The sequence below is a fragment of the Bombus vosnesenskii genome, unplaced genomic scaffold, assembly GCF_011952255.1.
Source record: "Bombus vosnesenskii isolate JDL3184/JDL3185 unplaced genomic scaffold, Bvos_JDL3184-5_v1.1 scf7180000013349, whole genome shotgun sequence".
Classification (NCBI taxonomy): Eukaryota; Metazoa; Arthropoda; class Insecta; order Hymenoptera; family Apidae; genus Bombus; species Bombus vosnesenskii.
The window spans coordinates 903,271-921,391 of record NW_022882985.1 but is presented as its reverse complement, the minus strand read 5'-3'; the positions used below and the strand labels follow the sequence as shown (position 1 = coordinate 921,391).

General features: G+C 32.5%; 3 protein-coding genes and 1 long non-coding RNA gene across 7 annotated transcripts; 1 reads left to right on the top strand and 3 right to left on the bottom strand.

The window, feature by feature from the left end:
- Positions 1-287: 287 nt before the first annotated feature.
- LOC117236425 (vacuolar protein sorting-associated protein 37A-like) lies at positions 288-3,014 on the bottom strand. Of its 2 annotated transcripts, XM_033499359.1 has the most exons (5): positions 2,614-3,014; positions 2,048-2,237; positions 1,866-1,980; positions 1,260-1,784; positions 288-1,192 (listed from the first exon to the last, which is right to left on the bottom strand). In XM_033499359.1, the coding sequence occupies exons 1-5, from the start codon at positions 2,700-2,702 to the stop codon at positions 846-848; spliced, it is 1,266 nt and encodes a 421-aa protein (XP_033355250.1). In that variant the 5' UTR covers positions 2,703-3,014; the 3' UTR covers positions 288-845. The 2 variants fall into 2 exon arrangements, with proteins under 2 accessions (XP_033355250.1, XP_033355249.1); XM_033499358.1 differs by having other exon boundaries at positions 1,260-1,980.
- Positions 3,015-4,507: 1,493 nt separating this feature from the next.
- On the bottom strand, positions 4,508-6,170 carry LOC117236486 (40S ribosomal protein S2-like). Its single transcript, XM_033499491.1, has 3 exons — positions 6,031-6,170; positions 5,112-5,460; positions 4,508-5,026 (listed from the first exon to the last, which is right to left on the bottom strand). The coding sequence occupies exons 1-3, from the start codon at positions 6,039-6,041 to the stop codon at positions 4,532-4,534; spliced, it is 855 nt and encodes a 284-aa protein (XP_033355382.1). The 5' UTR covers positions 6,042-6,170; the 3' UTR covers positions 4,508-4,531.
- A 1,312-nt stretch (positions 6,171-7,482) lies between these two features.
- LOC117236500 lies at positions 7,483-10,354 on the bottom strand. 3 transcript variants are annotated; one of them, XM_033499510.1, is made up of 3 exons: positions 9,451-10,354; positions 8,653-9,376; positions 7,702-8,225 (listed from the first exon to the last, which is right to left on the bottom strand). In XM_033499510.1, exons 2-3 carry the CDS (start codon positions 8,819-8,821, stop codon positions 7,702-7,704), a joined length of 693 nt encoding a protein of 230 aa, XP_033355401.1. In that variant the 5' UTR covers positions 8,822-9,376; positions 9,451-10,354. The 3 variants fall into 3 exon arrangements, with proteins under 3 accessions (XP_033355400.1, XP_033355401.1, XP_033355402.1); XM_033499511.1 differs by having other exon boundaries at positions 8,653-9,200; XM_033499509.1 differs by having other exon boundaries at positions 7,483-8,225; positions 8,653-10,354.
- Positions 10,355-10,376: 22 nt separating this feature from the next.
- Positions 10,377-10,874, top strand: LOC117236499. The gene is made up of 2 exons (XR_004493860.1): positions 10,377-10,639; positions 10,718-10,874. It is a non-coding gene; the product is annotated as an uncharacterized LOC117236499 (long non-coding RNA).
- The last annotated feature ends 7,247 nt before the right edge of the window (positions 10,875-18,121 follow it).

The following is an 18,121-nucleotide window of genomic DNA, read 5'->3' as shown; positions in this document are numbered from 1 at the left end:
TGTTTTATTGTTATTATTAAAAACTCGTTTTTTTAAGTTATTTACAACTTACGATTTCTACACAATTATCTTTACATTTTAATTTCAACACGAAAACTTTTCTCTTCTTTGTTACCTTAAGCTGTGTTTTTAGATAATAGTGTCATGAATATTCTAATAAAATTACACACGCCACACTGTTTAAAAAAAAAGCATTTTCTCATTTCAGACTTCTCGTATCTATACAATTATCAGTATATTACAATATTAGGAACATTCGTAGGATAAGTAATTAGATTAACATTACAGAATAGCAAACTTTGAAAAATCGATTTAATTATATTCCCGCACATTTATTTACACAGTAAAAAAAAGTTCCTTTTTTTGTATCAGAATGCTATTGATGCAAGTGTAATATGTCACAGCGCAATAACAAAATAATTAAATTGATTTAAAAGACACCTTTTGTATGGAAAAATAAGTACATTTTAAATTAATTGAAATGTTTGATAACTTTTACCGGTTGAAATCAGCGCCTTTAGTTTTCGTACATATACTCGATAATTTCTTTTCGCAAGTAATTTCAATCAATTCACTCGTGTGTTCCAGTTTCGATTATTTTTAGTACGGAATACCAGATAATCTAATTAATTTCAATGCAGCCCACGTATAACAAGCAATGACATAACTCTGTAACGTAGTAACGTATTAATACGTTATAAAAATGTTCTCTGCCAGCGAGTATTTTTACCGCATATATATTTGATAAACACGAATACTATTCAAATTCACAGTATTATTTAATTGAACTAGGCATTATGTACAGTTTGTTCGATTCATAGAAAAAGATAAGATTATACATAATTTTAATAACCCGCTCGTTTCAATTCGTTCAGCTGGTGTGCTAATTTTTCCTCTTTAGTTCTTCTCGCTTGTCCCAGCTTCCTACACTCGATATAAGTGCTGAGGAAACGTTCGACATCAATTTTCCTATTAAGGAAGTCCTCGGCGATTCGTTCGCTTTCTTCGTGACTCTCATCTGCAGCTTTCCTTAAACACTCTTTTATGTGATCCGGAGTAAATGCTTCGGATAACTTGTTGTATCGTTGTATAAGCTGATCATATCTAGCCTTTAGTGCAGTCACAGTCTGTACTTTATTGGCTACATCAGACTGCAATTCTCTAAGCTCGGGTTCTTTGGCTACATTGGCCTCTAAGGAATAGATAGAAAAATATAGATATCCAAAATAAGAAAATGGCTTTGTCGCAAATAATCTTACCGGCAGTTTTTTGGACCCAATCTATTGCATCGTCAATAGCCGTGTTAATGTCTTTTAAGTCGGAATGTTTATCCAGGAATTCATCTACTCTATCATCATCCTCGCTTAACCATCTCAATTCCTCGTTACTTAAGTTATTCAATTCTGGAAACGCTATGCTCTGCCGCAGCTTAATTTGCGCTTGATTCGGCAACGATTGCTGATGGTAATTCGCGTTTACGTAATGCGAATTCAAATATGTTCCATGGTGATTTGAATTGTACCTAGTTGCATCTGTATTGTGAACCGAACTGCTTCGCGAAGTCGCTACATATGCTGAATGCTGTGACGGAGAACCGAATTTTGTATGGCCCTCCGTCACGTACACCGTACCCGAATTTGTATGATTGTAATTATAGATACAAGTATTTGCATTGGCAGATGAATACTGCGGATATTGAGTGTTATAATAAGAATTGTATGACGCCAGTGTAATTTCTGGATACTGTTGAAGGGAATAAGACGGAGAATTTCTTCCTTGTGAATCTGTGATTCGTATAATAAAAGAATAATAACAGAAATTTTGATTCTTTGCTCTCATCACATGTAATATAAAAATGTATGTACCTCTGTGGGACTTGATAGATCCAGAAGAGATTTCTTCTAACAACTGTGGAGGATTTTTACTAAATTCTCTAATGATAGCTTGAACGACACGACCAAGATCACTGTGCACTGTAAACTGATATGTAAAAACAAATGATCTTTACGATTCTAGTCAAATATCCTAGAAATATAAGAGATCTTACATTAAGTAGTCCTGGTGCACTGGTGATTTCATTGTGTTCATTACACCAAGGGTGTTTTATGGGTGGAGAAACCCTGAGTACTGGTTTTTCCAACGGAAACTCCGGTGACAAAGAGACCATAATAGCCATTCTCCTTTCCCCGGCATTGAATTGTACCTGATATTCCACATCTTCTCTTAGCTCTACTACACTGTAACACAAATTATGTATAACAGTTAAGCAACCATGACAGACAGTTACACAATATAAAAGATAATTCCATGGACAACACAGGAACATATATGAAATATTTATTTTTTTTTAATTAAATAAGAAATTGGACAATCGAGCTCGAGAAACTAGGCGTGTATCTCCTTGTATGACGGACGCGTAATGAGCGAATTAAGGTTTAACCAAGTATTTAATGGCAGACTTAATAAGCTTTTTATTTTATTCGTCGTATATAAACCATAAAATGCAGATTTTACGTGGATAAAAATAACGTTACATGGAATTGTTAGATGATATAGACAGATTAATGCGAATAAGGTTAAACAAGAGAGGTTACAATCGAAAAATCTTCTTACTTGTCGTTAAAAATTTTCAAGGTGTCGATTTGCCGTTTTCTCTTAACTGCGACATTCTCATTTTCGCCACGGAATATTCGCGATATCATTTAAAAGGGTTAAATCTAGATAAAACATTCGTTTTATCCTTCGACTTCCCTGTCAAATTAACCATCCAACAGCAGAACAGCTGTTTCGGCCCTGGTCAAACTTCACGGGAGAAATCGAGATCTATCTAGCGTTAGCAATGTTTTTTTTTACACTATACTTTCGTTTAAAAAACGTCAGTTATACATATCTATTGTGTTTTGAAGTCGATTACTTTTACACACGCCGATTCAAGCGATCGATATGATTGACAGTCGTTCGAATAACGTCACAGTGACCATTTATTTTATTACCTAGCTAAAGTTAATCACCTTTGTTACAATCCTAATGTGGAATTTTTTGCGTATTTCGTTAATCAGACAGCAGAAAAAGATATACAATATACAGCTGGGTATCTTTTTACATGATAGATGCATAGTATCCATAAAAAAAATCCTACATAAAAAAATTGCATAAGGATTGATTTGTAATAAAATATAAAATTTGTATTAAAATAACACAAACTACACAAAAATCTATTTAAAATATAGAATTGCATTCATTAAAAATAATTTATTTAATAAACACATTCATACAGTTACTTCCATTAATATCCGAACAACTTTTAAAACAGAATAACTTCTTTGAAATTAGATCAACTACTTAAGCTTTTTTGAAAAGTTAAAATAGTTAGTTTATTAAATGATGTATAAAGAAAATTTCGGGAAAATTGCAGTTGGTCGGAATTGCGAAGAAGATAGTAAGGATCGCTTCTTACAACTTTTTTTTATTAAGCCTGTAATGAAAATTTAGGCAATACGTTTCGTCAATTATATTATACATGCTGAAAATGTCATAAAAATCGGTCAAAACTGGTGAAAATCGCAGTTTTTTACAGCTTTCAGCCTATGGTCTATATAGCTATAATAAATTTAAAGGTTCTTAAATCCTTCAATGCCAATCAATTGTTTCAGTATTAATCGATCTCGATGAAATTTTCAGAATGTAAATAACTGATATAAATCTACAAATCATATTGTTTACATTTTTATTACAGGCTCAGATAAAAGAGTCGTAAGAAGAGACTTACACCATTTTCTTCGCGATTTCAATCAATTGCAATTTTTTTAATTTTTTTTACACGCCATCTATATATATATAATAAACTAGTAATATATAGTATATAATAAAACCAAATATATAGTAAATATCCTAACTTCTCTAAAAAACTCAAGATATTTAGCTCAATTTTAAAAAAGTTATTTTGCTTTAAACGCTATACAAATATTAACATAAGTGACTCTGTTTAAGAAAAGATTTGGAAATATTCGTACAGAATATACATAATTTTCGTTACGTTATCTACGAATTGTAATTATTAGTGTGTAAAATGTGTGAAAAACCGAATAAACGTGGATAAATCGTTCTAAAAAAATCGTGTAATTGTAAATAAAATGTGTTAAAAAGACCGTGTAATTGTCAATATTAAAAAAGAAGACCCACCAATATTTAAGGATCTAAGCGAAGAAAAGAACTATAGACATACAATTATTTGTTACATTACAGGATTACAGGATTTGTGTTGTAGATATTTTTTACAAAAGTGAAAATCAAGTGAATTGTAGTATTTTATAACTAGTTTAACATCTATGACTGGGAATGTTTATGCAAATTCATGTTTTTATGAAAATGGTTAAAAAAACGAAAGTTAAATAGATCTGTCTCATCTACCTAATATTATATATTTTACTTTCACATCCACAGTTTATTTACGAAATATGAGATGTAATAAAAATAGGGAAGGAAAGGCAAAATGATTACGATTAGATACTTTGCATGGAGGTTTATTTCTTTAGGCAACTTCAGCAGGTCTCTGTCCGCCTACAACTCTATGATTCTTCGACAAGTAGTCAGCGAATTCTTGATAAGGAGCTTTTCTTAGTGCCTGATCGTGCCAGAGATCCGGTGTTAAGTATGCGTAGGTTTTGGCAATAGCTGCATAAGTAGCTTTCGCAAAGTTGCCAAGAGTACAGGTGGATCCTCTGGCTGAGGTATAGCAATCCTCGATACCAGCCATTTGTAACAATTTCTTGGGCACAGGTGCTGATACAATACCTGTGCCTCTTGGTGCTGGAATTAAGCGCACCTGAACTGACCCACACTTACCAGTAACTTTACATGGTACAGTGTGAGGATCACCGATTTTATTTCCCCAATAACCACGACGTACTGGCACAACTGACAGCTTGGCAAGAATGATAGCTCCACGGATGGCAGTGGCCACTTCCTTGGAACATTTTACTCCTAGGCCAATGTGGCCTTTGTAGTCCCCAATTGCTACGAAAGCCTATAAAATGAGAATTACTAATGAGATCTTCAGTGCATTAATAATCACACATCATCATTTAAAAATTATGTTTGTATAAAATTACCTTGAAACGAGTACGCTGACCAGCTCTGGTTTGTTTCTGTACTGGCATAATTTTCAGTACTTCGTCTTTCAATTCGACTCCAAGGAACTTGTCAATGATCTCATATTCCTTGATAGGTAAGGAAAAGAGGTAGATATGTTCCAAAGACTCAATCCTTCCATCTCTAACAAGGCGTCCCAGTTTTGTCACCGGAATCCATTCCTTGCTATCCTCTTTACCACGTCCACGACCACGACCTCTGCCTCTGCCCCCGCGGCCTCTGCCTCTCGGACCTCCACGATCACCCCCTCCGCGAGAACCAAACCCTCCACGAAAACCTCCACGCGCGGCTGGAGCTGTGTCCGCCATTCTGTTTGAAATTAACCAAAAAAAATGGAATTTATAGACTATTAAAAAGAAAACTGAATAATTAAACGATATATGTAATAAAAATCTCTTTCACTAGTCTGATGCGTAACTATCGATAATTATGCAGTTTATCGACTTTTTCCAATTTTTACTATTTGATTAGTCTTTTTTTAAGAGATAAAGAAAAATTTTAAAAATTTGGTATTTTTTCGGTTTAATCCACGCAGTGTCTAAAATTTACCAAAAAGGTTAGGTTAGATTTAAGTTGGATTTTTAAACAATATTTTTATTTATCAGTCACTAAATTGCATAATTATCTGATATGTAATTAATTTAACCTTCCTGGAATAGGGCTAGTTATTTATTATAGGTCACTGCTACGCTAACCTCGAAACACATGTTTCTGATGACTAATAGACATACTTAAAATTTTTAATACAAAATTTAATTTTTAAGACATTTATTAGTTATAGAATTTTTTATATTTCTAAAAGTATAACATAAATGCGTTTTAGGGAGAATTAATATCGATTAATATTGAAGTTGAGAAAGATATTCGTAGTACACTTACGATTTTTCCATCTTCTTCTTAGTATGTAGAGTTACGGAAGGAAGACCATTATTTCTCGAATTCACTAACACGAATATATATCGATTATATCGATATCTCTCGACTACATGTCACATCCGGCATTTAAATATACATTTAAATAAAATACGAACTACTAATATATTCATGTAATTCAATTTTTAATTAACTTCCCTTTAACCCGTTTTAATTTCTTAAAACATTATTTTCTTATTGTTCGAAATAGTATATACTTTGTGTATACTAGTGTATACTTTGATGCAAGGAAACTATTTGAATATTTATTGTATGTATCTGAAATTTAGATTAATATATAGCAAAATAAATTTCTTTTAAAAGAGATTTCATTTGGAATAACATTTTGGTAAACGTATACTTAAAGACGCATGAAGGATTTACCTATTTTCATATTTTATTTAAATTTCAAGTATATAATCTTGATATCTTTTATTTTATTTTAATATCTCATGTATAATTTTTTTATTTTTTAAACCCGTAATACATTTACGTTGCATTGATTTGAACAATCACATGACATCTTGTTACAGAAATTGACGAATCATATTTTTCAAGAAAATCGAGTTTGGAAATTTTATTTTCTTGAAGACTGTCTTGAATAGAAAAAATTTTTATTTTACGTGTTTGACTTATTTTTGCATGTCTAATGATCTCTTGTCGATTGTTTACTCGTACCTAGTTGGTACTTAGCCAAGTTTAACTATGTTTGGCAAATTTTCAAACTCAATTTTTTTTTTCATATAAAAAAGTTTTATTCTATATTTTCAAGTTATCTTCTCACATAGGTTTATCTAGTTTTACCAACCAGCCGCTCTCACGCTATATATACATATATACATAGTTAACTTATGGTTAACAGGATTTAAAGGATAATTTGGTATAAAGCGGTAATTAGAAAAGCTAATTTTATTAACAATTACTTCGATATTTTGTAAAATAAAGCTGGGGAAACACGAGCGTTATAACGGACGTCAATTTTGACGGACGTTAGAACTGTACTCACACGAGCGTTGCTTTGGTTCTCCGTAATTTTCTCTCATCAATACGCTGAGAAAGATATTCATGTGACCAAAATTAACGCTGTAGAATTCTCGATTTTCGTTTACGCTCGTTTACGTTAAAAATTCAAAAGAAAATATAAGTCAAGACACGAAAGTACTGGCTGCATCATATAAACAATTCAAGACTACTGAAAGGCACATTTCACACGCTCTGTAACTTGCAAGTGATTTTCGTATGTCGCGGTCATCGTTCGACAAATTACTTAGGAAGAAGAAACAAAGCATAATGCGTAAGGGTACGAAACCTTAGAAAAGGTTAGAATGATATGGCGACTAGAAGACCAAACTAGGTGAATAGAAAAAATATTGTCTATATTAATACATATAAAATAATGTAACAGAGCATTACATTTAAGATAAATAAAAAGATAATAATTTATAGAATACAAGATAATAACAATAATGAATATTAATATAGCATTAATAATAATAAAATAATATTTATAATAAGTAATGTTATGATGATATATTTTTGACGGAATTTTCTGTTATATCTACCATGAAAATTTGTGGTAGAAAGGGAAATTTTCATAATGAAGCACCATAAAAATATCTAACCGGACAATTTCATGTGCTACGTATTATATTTTGATGGTGTGCGTTGAACAGATGAACTTCTAATATTCTGAATTAATTGCATGACTTGCATTCTGTATTGCATTTTTTGCTCTAAATTAAAGGACTTAATTAGCGGTAATGTTGATTTATAAAATGCCATGTCGTCGTCGTCGTCGCCGTTTGTATTTTTCTTATACTCCGAAAAATTAGCCGCCTCCTCTTCTGCATGAATTCTTTTTGTTTTTTCTCGTGGAGGGTATCTGAACTCATTATTCGTTTCTTCATTATTAAAAATTGATTCAAATCCATTACTAATGTTGGTCCCTGAATCTGTACTTATTGGGTCATTCTTCTCTACCTCCGTGCTACTACTGGTATCTTGTGGCTGCCGACATTTTTCCAAAAATCCTAATTGTTCTTCATAAACATATCGTATCTTTTTTTTTGCACCAGAGCCTGACTTATTATTTCCGTTTCTTTTTCTTAAAGTACGAATATAATTATCGCGTACGCTTCTCCATTTAGAAGTTACCTCCTGCACTATAAAAAAGATTAACGATAATCTAACCAATTAAGTGTCAATAAATTAATATTTCTTTGTGCATTGTTTTTAGGTATTTGAGTAGTGAAAACAACATCCTCGATTTGCATTACCAATATCGAATAGGTCGATCTACCTCGTGTAATATGATACGTACAACCTACACTGCACAAAAATGTCGGAAGTATCGCATTTACATTTACATTGATCTTGAGATATGTTCTCAAGGCCAAGAAAAAGGAAGATACGTTTTTAGGGGCGGATTTACCTCGACGCCAATGACATTATAAGCATAGCATATTGTAGACGATGTTGGTCAAGTACCATGGCAAGATGGGGAAATATAATTGCGTCGTGTTTATGGTGTACTCATAAAATAAATAACGAAAATGTATTAAATATATTACTCGTTATTTTTTTACTTACCAATGATCTTCTTATCAGTTTCCATCTTTTGCATAAAATTGGGGGTTACAATACTCGCCACACGCAACCACGCTTCGTTTCTTTTCAATTTGTCTTTGTATTCGAGATTGGAAATATCCCATAAAACGGGATGTTTCTCAACTTCGGATATCAGTACCTCGATGTCCATAATTTATTATAACGGTTAATATATGTTAACTCGCCGTTCGTGTGACCAGTCTCATAGAAACACAAAGAATGCGGCAACGTCCGTGTTAATCGCTCGACGCACGTTGCGTCTGTATCATAGCGATTGCTGACTGCGTCGCGACGTTGCCAACGTTGTCTTACGTACGTAGGAATTGACGGACGCAATTCGTGTGGCGTGACGTCTGCTTGTGTAACTGTGTGACGGTAGTACATACATATGTACCTACCTTCGCACAGGTTTGCAAACTCCAATGGTGGGGACGAGGCTTTTAATATCGAGAAGTGTGCTTTACAAACCGGCCGCTAGCCAGCGCTGGGATCGATTTGGTAAACTTTTACATTCAACGCCATCCTTATCACTGAAGATAAAGAATATAAACTAAATTACTTTTCATAACTTTTCACAATTTATTTAAAGCAGACATTCAGTATTTCATGTGATAGGGAAAATGCTCAAATAAACGTGGATTTACATAGTAACGTAAAATTCAGTTGCAGACACGGTTGTCTTGCACGTTGCAGACATAAGATCGCGCTGCATGACAAAGACTAAGAAATCGATTGATGCGCCTGACTTGAGAAACATTTTCTGGTCGCTAAGAGCTTTACCTTCACTCCAGAAGTTCCCAGACTTCGGATCTGTTATACTGTATACACGTCATTTCGTATTATATTCCAAGCACTATTGGCGACCCATGCATCGTACGTTGACAGTGGCGCACGTTCCTAGATGTGTGTGTCTAATATGTATACGACAATATATGTATATCGCCGTCCGTTAAGGAGCCGCCTACTATGTAGCCGTTCGAAACATCTCTCGCTCGCACGCATTTCTCACACAGTCATACGCATTCTTTTCTGTCATCTTCAAGCAGAGGCTACGCGAGCGTTGAAGCTGCATTGCGTGGCTGCGTATAAAATGCACATATACATTTGCATTGTACGCATAACGCTCGTGTAGCCCCGGTCTAAGTCCAAGTCTAGTTATTTAGGTTGACGAGCGAAATGCATACGGTGTTCCATTATGACTTCTTGCTTGTTATATTATGATTGAGGAGATGAAAATTAATGAATCACCGTGTGCGTGAACGCAAATGGAAACCGAATAAAGGATAAACAAATAACGGGGAAAGCGCACACGTCATTGGCTATTCGATAAATAGTCGTTTCCTAAAAAAAACTCTTTTTTAGTCTCTAGCGCGGTTACTTATCGGACAATTATTGTATTTCTACAACGGTCGTCGGTTTAAAGCTTTATCCCAGTGTCTCTAGTGTCTAAATTAACGAACATGGTACATGTAACTGATCTTATACAAAATAATATAATGGCTGCGACGATATAACATTGCAACGTCCGTCGTAACGTCCGTCGTTTCTACACTCGTGTAATACCAGCCTAAATTAAACAAATAAATGCTAAAAAAGATGTAATCTTCTCTTTTTGTTTCCGGCAGATTTCCTCTTTCTGTTTCACATCTACTTCCATGAATTTTCTATTTTTATTTTATATATTTTATATATATATTATTATTATTTATTTTATTTTATATATTTTCCACGTTTCAGTTCTAGTTTGATGCCTCCCGATTTCCATTTGTTCCCCTCACTTTATTTATTTCCACACTGTGTGCAAGAGGTCACGTGCAGTGGGACTGTGATTATGGCATCATGCACATCATAAATTTATAGCATGCCTTAAGGAGTTCTTACGGGCCGCGATCTCAGGAAGAATCTTTTTCGACTACGAAGCCAGTCTTTGCCTACTCTCGCGAATGAAGTAATACTATTCCACTCTCAAGTAATTACACATTGGACAGATTATTGTGCACGGTTTTTAACATATTTTGACTAACACATCTTTTCCTTTCGTTTACAGATTTCGAGTTTCCTTTATCATTTTTACCAGTTTTCAACCTACTTCATATTTTACTTGTATAACACGGTTTTTTTACGACGCTGTGGCAAATTTTATAAAATGATGCACTTGTTATTTACAGAAAAATAAATAAGCAAAGACATGTGTTATATGCAAATTGTTGTATTTCTGTTTGAACTGGAAATGCGCATCTGTCATTGTTGCACACCACCGCCCTCTCTGTCTAGAATCGTTCATATAGGCTGTCCTTGTCGCACAATCTTGCGTTCTTTACGTACGGATAAATCATGTAATGCCATCTATCCTCACATGCTCCAAGTCGCTGTTCCTCCCGCCTTCAATAGATATCAGAACATGGTTTGTCAGTAGACAAAAAGCACAAGGTTATGCGACAAGCATAAACGATATTGCCATCTATCTTCACATGCTGCAGTCGCTGTTCCTTTCACTTTCATAGATATCAGCACATGCTTTGTCCGTGGGACAAGGAATACATTAGTATGTCAGATAAAGGGTGCCATACTGTGCAACAAGGACAGATGTATATCTTCTGTTAGATGAAAACAGCAATAGTGTGCGGCAAGGACATACAATACATACAATACTAGACGAGAAGGTTTTGCAATTCTTAATGTTATCATTGTATTATATCAGTATGTTTCGCAGCATTTAAGATTTGTAACAACTGTATTATTTGTACATACGTTGTTATTGAATATAAACTTTTAAATACAAATTCTCATTAATATTTAAATTTCTTTTTGCCATTAAACAAGTAAAAAAAAGCAATACAAAACTATTGATTTATTCCTGGCGAATTTGTGTTACGGAGACGATCACTGCCCGCAACTTTTAGACGTTGCAGCAGTGAGGGCAACCGCAGGATGTTGAAAGCCATTCGTTCGTTACAAATTTAGGCTTCGAGGATTTTTGCATAGACGATCCAGCATACGACATAAATTTTAAACGACGCCCTGCCGTGCTACGCGCCTATTACAAGGCAACCATCCACGCAGCCTACATTTTTCTTCCATCTCACTCATCTAAATATCTATATATACACATACATAGTTTTAAGGCGGATTGTAAACGGATTTGTAAACGTAATTTACAAGAATTTCATTATAAAAGTTATTTTTAAATAGAATTGAATAAGAATGTCATAAGACGTGTAGAGTTATTTAATTAAGATATATTAATATTCGTAATAGAATTATATAATTTATATAATTTCTACACTATACATTACTGAAAGGTTTCAATAAACGTTTAATTAAAGTTAATCAGCTGTTTAATCATTTCATGGTCTGTTCAGCTATCCTAGAATGATCAATCCTAATCCTTTACCGAAAAGTAGACTGGCAGACTTTTTAAACAAAGTTCTAAAACTCGAAACGCGAAAAATAGCCTTGTTCACTATTAAATTGGGCTTCTTGGAGTTGATGTCATTTTCCAAGAATTCTTCGGAATCAAAATTTCAACAAAATCTTTGATCTGTTTTGTGATTTTGTATCAGGAGAATATAACAGTATAGGAAGTGGCACGAACATAAGGATTCTTGGAATTTATCGTCTCTGAATTTTTCAAGGCTATATCGTAGTCTTTTTCAACTATCTTTTTTAAGTTATCTATAATCAATATAGAAAAAAACAATTTATACCTAACAACTATATATTTATACCTAATAATAATAATAAAATAATAAATTATAATAAAACTTCTCTAATACGGGATTCATGATTTCCAAAAATTGATTTTAATTGAAATTCATCGATTTTCATAAATGACGAGTATAATAGTATTATTAAATGGTGTAAAATATTTTTATTTTAATTATTTCAATAAATGAATGATTAAGAATTTTCATTTCGATATTTTTCATTAAGAATGTAGGAAAGGAGTTGGGGGTCAAATTCAAAAGATGCAATCACAAAAGTTCAAAAATGAATCCACATAAATGAAATTTTTGCAAATGCACTGTTGGTCAAGACGTGGACCGTTAGATGCTATAATCGCCTAGCGGTAAAACATGGAACTAATATCTTTATGATGAAATTAAAATATGAAATTTCTTAATCTATAAGCCAAATTCTGAAATAATGTAATAAATAGGAATTGAATTAAAGCTGTAACTCTCAGAATCCTCCTTTATAATACTTCCGGTTTTCAACGTAATTAATTAATTACATGTAATAATCAATACAAAAAATATGGCCTATTTTAGCCTCTTTAACGCTATCTATCGAAATTCTCTGGTACTGAATAATTCAAAAAATTAAGTGGAAATGGTGAACCTTACTACATGATAAAATTCTAAATGTGTGAAAATTGATCATGGAAAGTGAAAAATTCGTTAATTTTCAATGGGGATTCGATTTATTAGGAATTACCAAGAGCACATAATCACAGTTGATAACTCCTCTATCTCTATCGTACTCCCAGCATTGTCTTTCTTTACCCGGGACATCATGCGAAGAGATATCGACGACCTCTTTGGGTATCCTATATTCCTATTAACAAGTCACGATTTTTAACCCAAAATCATGATTTTGATAGATGGCGCTGATCTCAGGATGGCTTTCATTAATTATGACATCATAGCGTTAAATTTCGCTGCCGATTTTCGGTAGGTAGCATTAGGACAGATCTGAATATATCATAATGGTTGAAAACAAAAGACACGTGTACATATTTTAAAAGATGATATTTCAGGTATCTTTAGAAAAAAGGTTGGTTAGGATATATTAATTTTTGTTAGTTTTATACGCTCTTAAATAGAAGAAAACAAAATGCATCATAGGCATTTGATGCTTTTCCTTTACTGGAAAGGCAAGAATACCACACAAACAGCTCTACTACTGATTACGATCAGATAAAAACACTGATCCAGAATAACCCAGGCTATGCGACACCTGAATTAACGGAAATGTTAAAAATATCAAAATCCATCACCCACGAGCATTTTGCGAAGCTTGGCTATATAAACCGTTTTGATGTATGGGTTCCTCACGATTTAACGGAAAAAAATCTGAAGGATCGCATTTTCATTCGCGACTCGTTGTATAAACGCAACCAGGAGCAAGTGATATTTAAAGATAGTGACCAGAGATGAAAAATGGATTATTTATAATAATGTTGAACGGAAAAGATCTTGAGAAAGCGGATTGAATCACCTTTAGCCATCGCAGAAGTCGATCTCCATCCGAAAAAAGCCATGCTTTGTGTCTGGTGGGACTGGAAAGGAATCCTGTATTATGAACTTTTACCAAACAACCAAACAATATATTTGGAAAAGTATTGCTCGCAATTAAACAAATTGAAGACAGCAAATTGAACAAAAACGTCCAGAACTACCAAATCCGAAGGGCGTCGCGTTTCGTGAGAACAATGCGCGGCCTCGTGTCTCTCTGACTACTCGACAAAAGCTGTTGACCATGGTTGGGATATGTTACCCCACCCACGGATTCACCAGATATTACACCCTTAGATTTTTACATATCTAGATCAGTACAAAATTCCCTTAACGGTAAAAACTTTAACTCTTTGCATATAAAAAATCATATTCTAAAGTTTATAGCCGAAAAACCTGAGAAGTTCTGAAAGGATGAAATATTCAAGTTGCATGATAGATGGATAGAGGTTGTGTAAGAAAGGGAACAAATGGTAGGCACCTATATAATTCGATAAATGTATATCGAAATTTAAATGCGCTGCGTTTGAACTTTCCCAAGAACTACGACCATCTAATTTGTTTATTTCATATCCATGACGTTAATTTTATTAATGATCTCTCATCGCCCCTTTATTAAACTTTATCCGACAATGACAATCTTATTTTATTGTAGAACAGAATACGCAATCATTTTGAAATTATACGTATAAATAATACCGTTAAAAAAAAACTATAAAATACATTTCTCAACGTTTTATTATTGAAACTTCTCATTGCACATATACATTATTGTTACAAATTACTTTGCTGCATCTACACGAATGATACATACACTAATAATATCGTATAGAAATATTACAAACAGGTACAAAAGCTACACTACTTTATTGTACGTTTTATCTTTTTTTTTTATTATGAATTATAAATATAACCATTCACTAGAGTTTAACCTTTTATCAATGGAATAATGTTGAAATTGAATGATCTTATCATGTGTTTTACTTTAATGATTCGTTATATAGAAAAATAAGAAGAAATCTTCCAAATCTTTTCCTACTCTCTTTTACAAAAAATAAAGGGTTAATAGCTTCTTCGAATGGAATGCAGGTTCTGCACAAGTAATTTTTCAGCTAATTAATCGGATTGATATACATATTCATCACAATGAACGCTATTTGTATTTATGTACAACATATTCATCTCATTACTTAATTAAAAAAATTGGTTTATTATTTCCCAGCTGCTTAAAGTGACTTTGTTTTATTTTTCTCCTTTATCTAATGAACATGTTATTTTAAAAGTAAAGTACTTGATTAATTTGATGAATTTGTTACTCAGCTGGTGAATTATAATACTTTCACGTTATATATAAAAAAACTTGATACTTCAATCATATCTCTAGTTTATCATATATAAATATCATCAATGGTGCGGAGAGATCTATGAAACAATGGTAAAGATTTTGCAATGCTCTAACCACTAGTTGGCAGTGTAATTTTTCATTTCGCATTAGCCATTGATTACAGGGGGGCAGTAGAATAAAAATTTCGACAAAAATTATCTTTCACAATCAAAAAAGGGGTAGAAGCATGATTTCTACACTGCAAGTACTAAAGAGCATGATCAAAAAGTACGTCTAGACTCCTTCTGGCACTTGAAATTCTAATAAGGCATCATTCTATAAGTCCAAAGGTGTCATAAAAGTACAATCATTTATAATAAATGTAATGAGAAATTGTGAAAAATGTAGATGCATTAAAAGCGAATTGGAAGTTTCTGACTTTAAATGATTATAGCTTTGAAATGAATGCATGAAATGCAAGAATTCAAACGTTATTTTGTAAAGGAAGGTGGATACTTATATGGTATGTAAAAGAAATATTGCTCAAATTGTTAATTAATAACAATAAAACGCGACGAATTAAGATAAGATATTATGATGCAAATATTCCATGATAAATATTCCTAATTACATATACTATAACTTACTTCTAAAACAAGATGGAATGTATTAAATACATTTCGAGGCACCACCAAATGGTTGTATTTTTATATGTTAGGACTTATAAAATGATGCACTAGTAGAATTTTAGGTACCTGAAACTGTACAAGGGTACTGTTTGCTCATCTTTCTCTGTAATGTATAACAGCGTATTTTTGTCAGTGCTAAAGAGACTTTACGCGTACACTGAAAATTGACTAAAGAATAAATGAAAACTTACAACCTAATTTGAAATGTCGTTATTTAAAAAGTTTGGAATTTCGATTGATACAAACAACAGAAATCCTGGATGTTTAATTCGAAAAAAAGTTGAACGCTCTCGTCATATAAAAAAATTCAAACGCAGTATAGTGACCCGCAAAAGTATTCGTGTACTTATCATAGAAAATTGTTATGTGCATATTGTATGTGTTATATGAAACATTTAAATATTTTATTAGCACTATAATGAGACACGATTGCCAAGATAATATTGGCGACTTGAATCCAATCTAAAAATATACATATACAAGTTACAATATATTTACTGCAAACTTATATTTAGTAGAAAATTAGTACACAGTATGAATAGTCGCTTTAAGCATATAATCAGTGTTCAAAATAGTTCTATTGAATACTAAGAATTCGTTAATATTTTGAATGATTGCCTGTTTAAATATTTTTTTGATCAAAATATGTATAAACTTGCACTAAATATCTTGTAACTTCTATATATTTTTTCAAAATAGTTACAAATTTTACCAATATGACAATGATAGTCGAATATCATGACAGTACTAACGAAATTTAAAAGTATTTCCCATAATACACGAAATATTTTCATAAAAGATATCGACAATTGTACGAATACTTCTATGAGCCGCTGTATATCAGGTTATAGTTGATATCAATGAGAATACTTTTTCCATAATACTAAGTTTTTTAGATGCGAATTCAGTAACTCGAAGGGGCGGCTACACTATTCGTACAAAGTTTTTTAATTACAAAGAGCCTAAAAAAAGTGACTTATACACACTTGTATTTATTATTCGATTCTCGCAGCACCTACCGCTGAAAATGCATTAAAAAAATACATCCATTATTATTATGGCATTCTTCAAGGTGTACACGAGCCAAAAATAATATCTAATGTCAGATTTTATTTTTAAAGAGTGACATTTACCCGTTTGTCGAGATCAGACAGTGCGTTAAGTTAATAGATGCTAAAGTTAATCGATCAATTAAAATGACGAAATACATAATTCTACACGTTTTTTTGACTTGAAGTATCAAGTCTATGAAGAAAGAAAATAATTTCCATTAAATATTCTAATATTAATCTCTACGCTCATTTTTTATTAAAAAACTTGGACATAATCGTTATCTCCTTTTTACGTAAAATGTTTGTCTTTCTAAATCACGTAGTTCGGTCGAAATTCATTGATCGTACATTAGAAATGAAAGGGAAAGTATTTACAACGACTGTACAAAAATATGTGTGTTCAACAAAATCTTCACAAACAGTCAACAGAAAAAATAATGCGTACAAGTTAAATATAAACTTAGATAAACTCTAAATACGATTGGTCCCATATCTCGAATCTTGTTTCGTTTTCTTTTTTCTTCTTTTTTTATTTTATAGAAAAAAAGTAGCCTTTGTACACCTTAAAGTAACATCTTACAACGTCTTCGCAAGGCGAAGCTACTGTAATTGTGTAAAACTAGTTTGTAAAAAGACGATGCTCGTCGTTATTTACAAGTTCCGACTGAATCTACTTCGAACATTTCAATATAAGATTTATAAATCAGATTTTCCAACTTTACTATTCGCTTTTGCGTTGCTTTTTTACAAATGCGTAAGAATATAAAAACAAATTTCTGCATTGCGAAACACACCTGAGATAAACATAAAAAAGAATGAAAATATGATTCGAATTGGTTGCTAATTTCGTTCAGCTACGTTCAAATTTGACTGGGAATAAGATAATTTGCTGATTACATTTTGCAGGTTGTCCTTAAGTGTGAAAAAACATCGTTTTAGATATACATTGTATTTCACTCTTTTTACCTTCTCCGATGTGTTTTCATAGCGAATTTTACATTTTTGCGTACAATACTTAAAACAATATTGAGACGTTTCGCATCTTAAATTGTACAACGAAGGAAAAAAATGCGCAGATTTAAGTAGATCCGTTTTTCTTTTACTCTCGAAACGCATGACTAAAAAATATACATATAGTCATTGCTTAAA

Bases quoted from the DNA above. Each gene is read 5' to 3' on its own strand.
- LOC117236500 (XM_033499509.1), bottom strand. From the start codon at position 8,821: ATGGACATCGAGGTACTGATATCCGAAGTTGAGAAACATCCCGTTTTA. The intron at 8,226-8,652 runs GTAAGTAAAAAA...TCTTTTTTATAG, and splicing joins AACTGATAAGAAGATCATTG to TGCAGGAGGTAACTTCTAAA.
- LOC117236425 (XM_033499358.1), bottom strand. From the start codon at position 2,702: ATGATATCGCGAATATTCCGTGGCGAAAATGAGAATGTCGCAGTTAAG. The intron at 2,238-2,613 runs GTAAGAAGATTT...TTTGTGTTACAG, and splicing joins TTGAAAATTTTTAACGACAA to TGTAGTAGAGCTAAGAGAAG. The intron at 1,193-1,259 runs GTAAGATTATTT...TCTATTCCTTAG, and splicing joins TTGGGTCCAAAAAACTGCCG to AGGCCAATGTAGCCAAAGAA.
- LOC117236486 (XM_033499491.1), bottom strand. The intron at 5,027-5,111 runs GTAATTTTATAC...CTCATTTTATAG, and splicing joins GTCAGCGTACTCGTTTCAAG to GCTTTCGTAGCAATTGGGGA.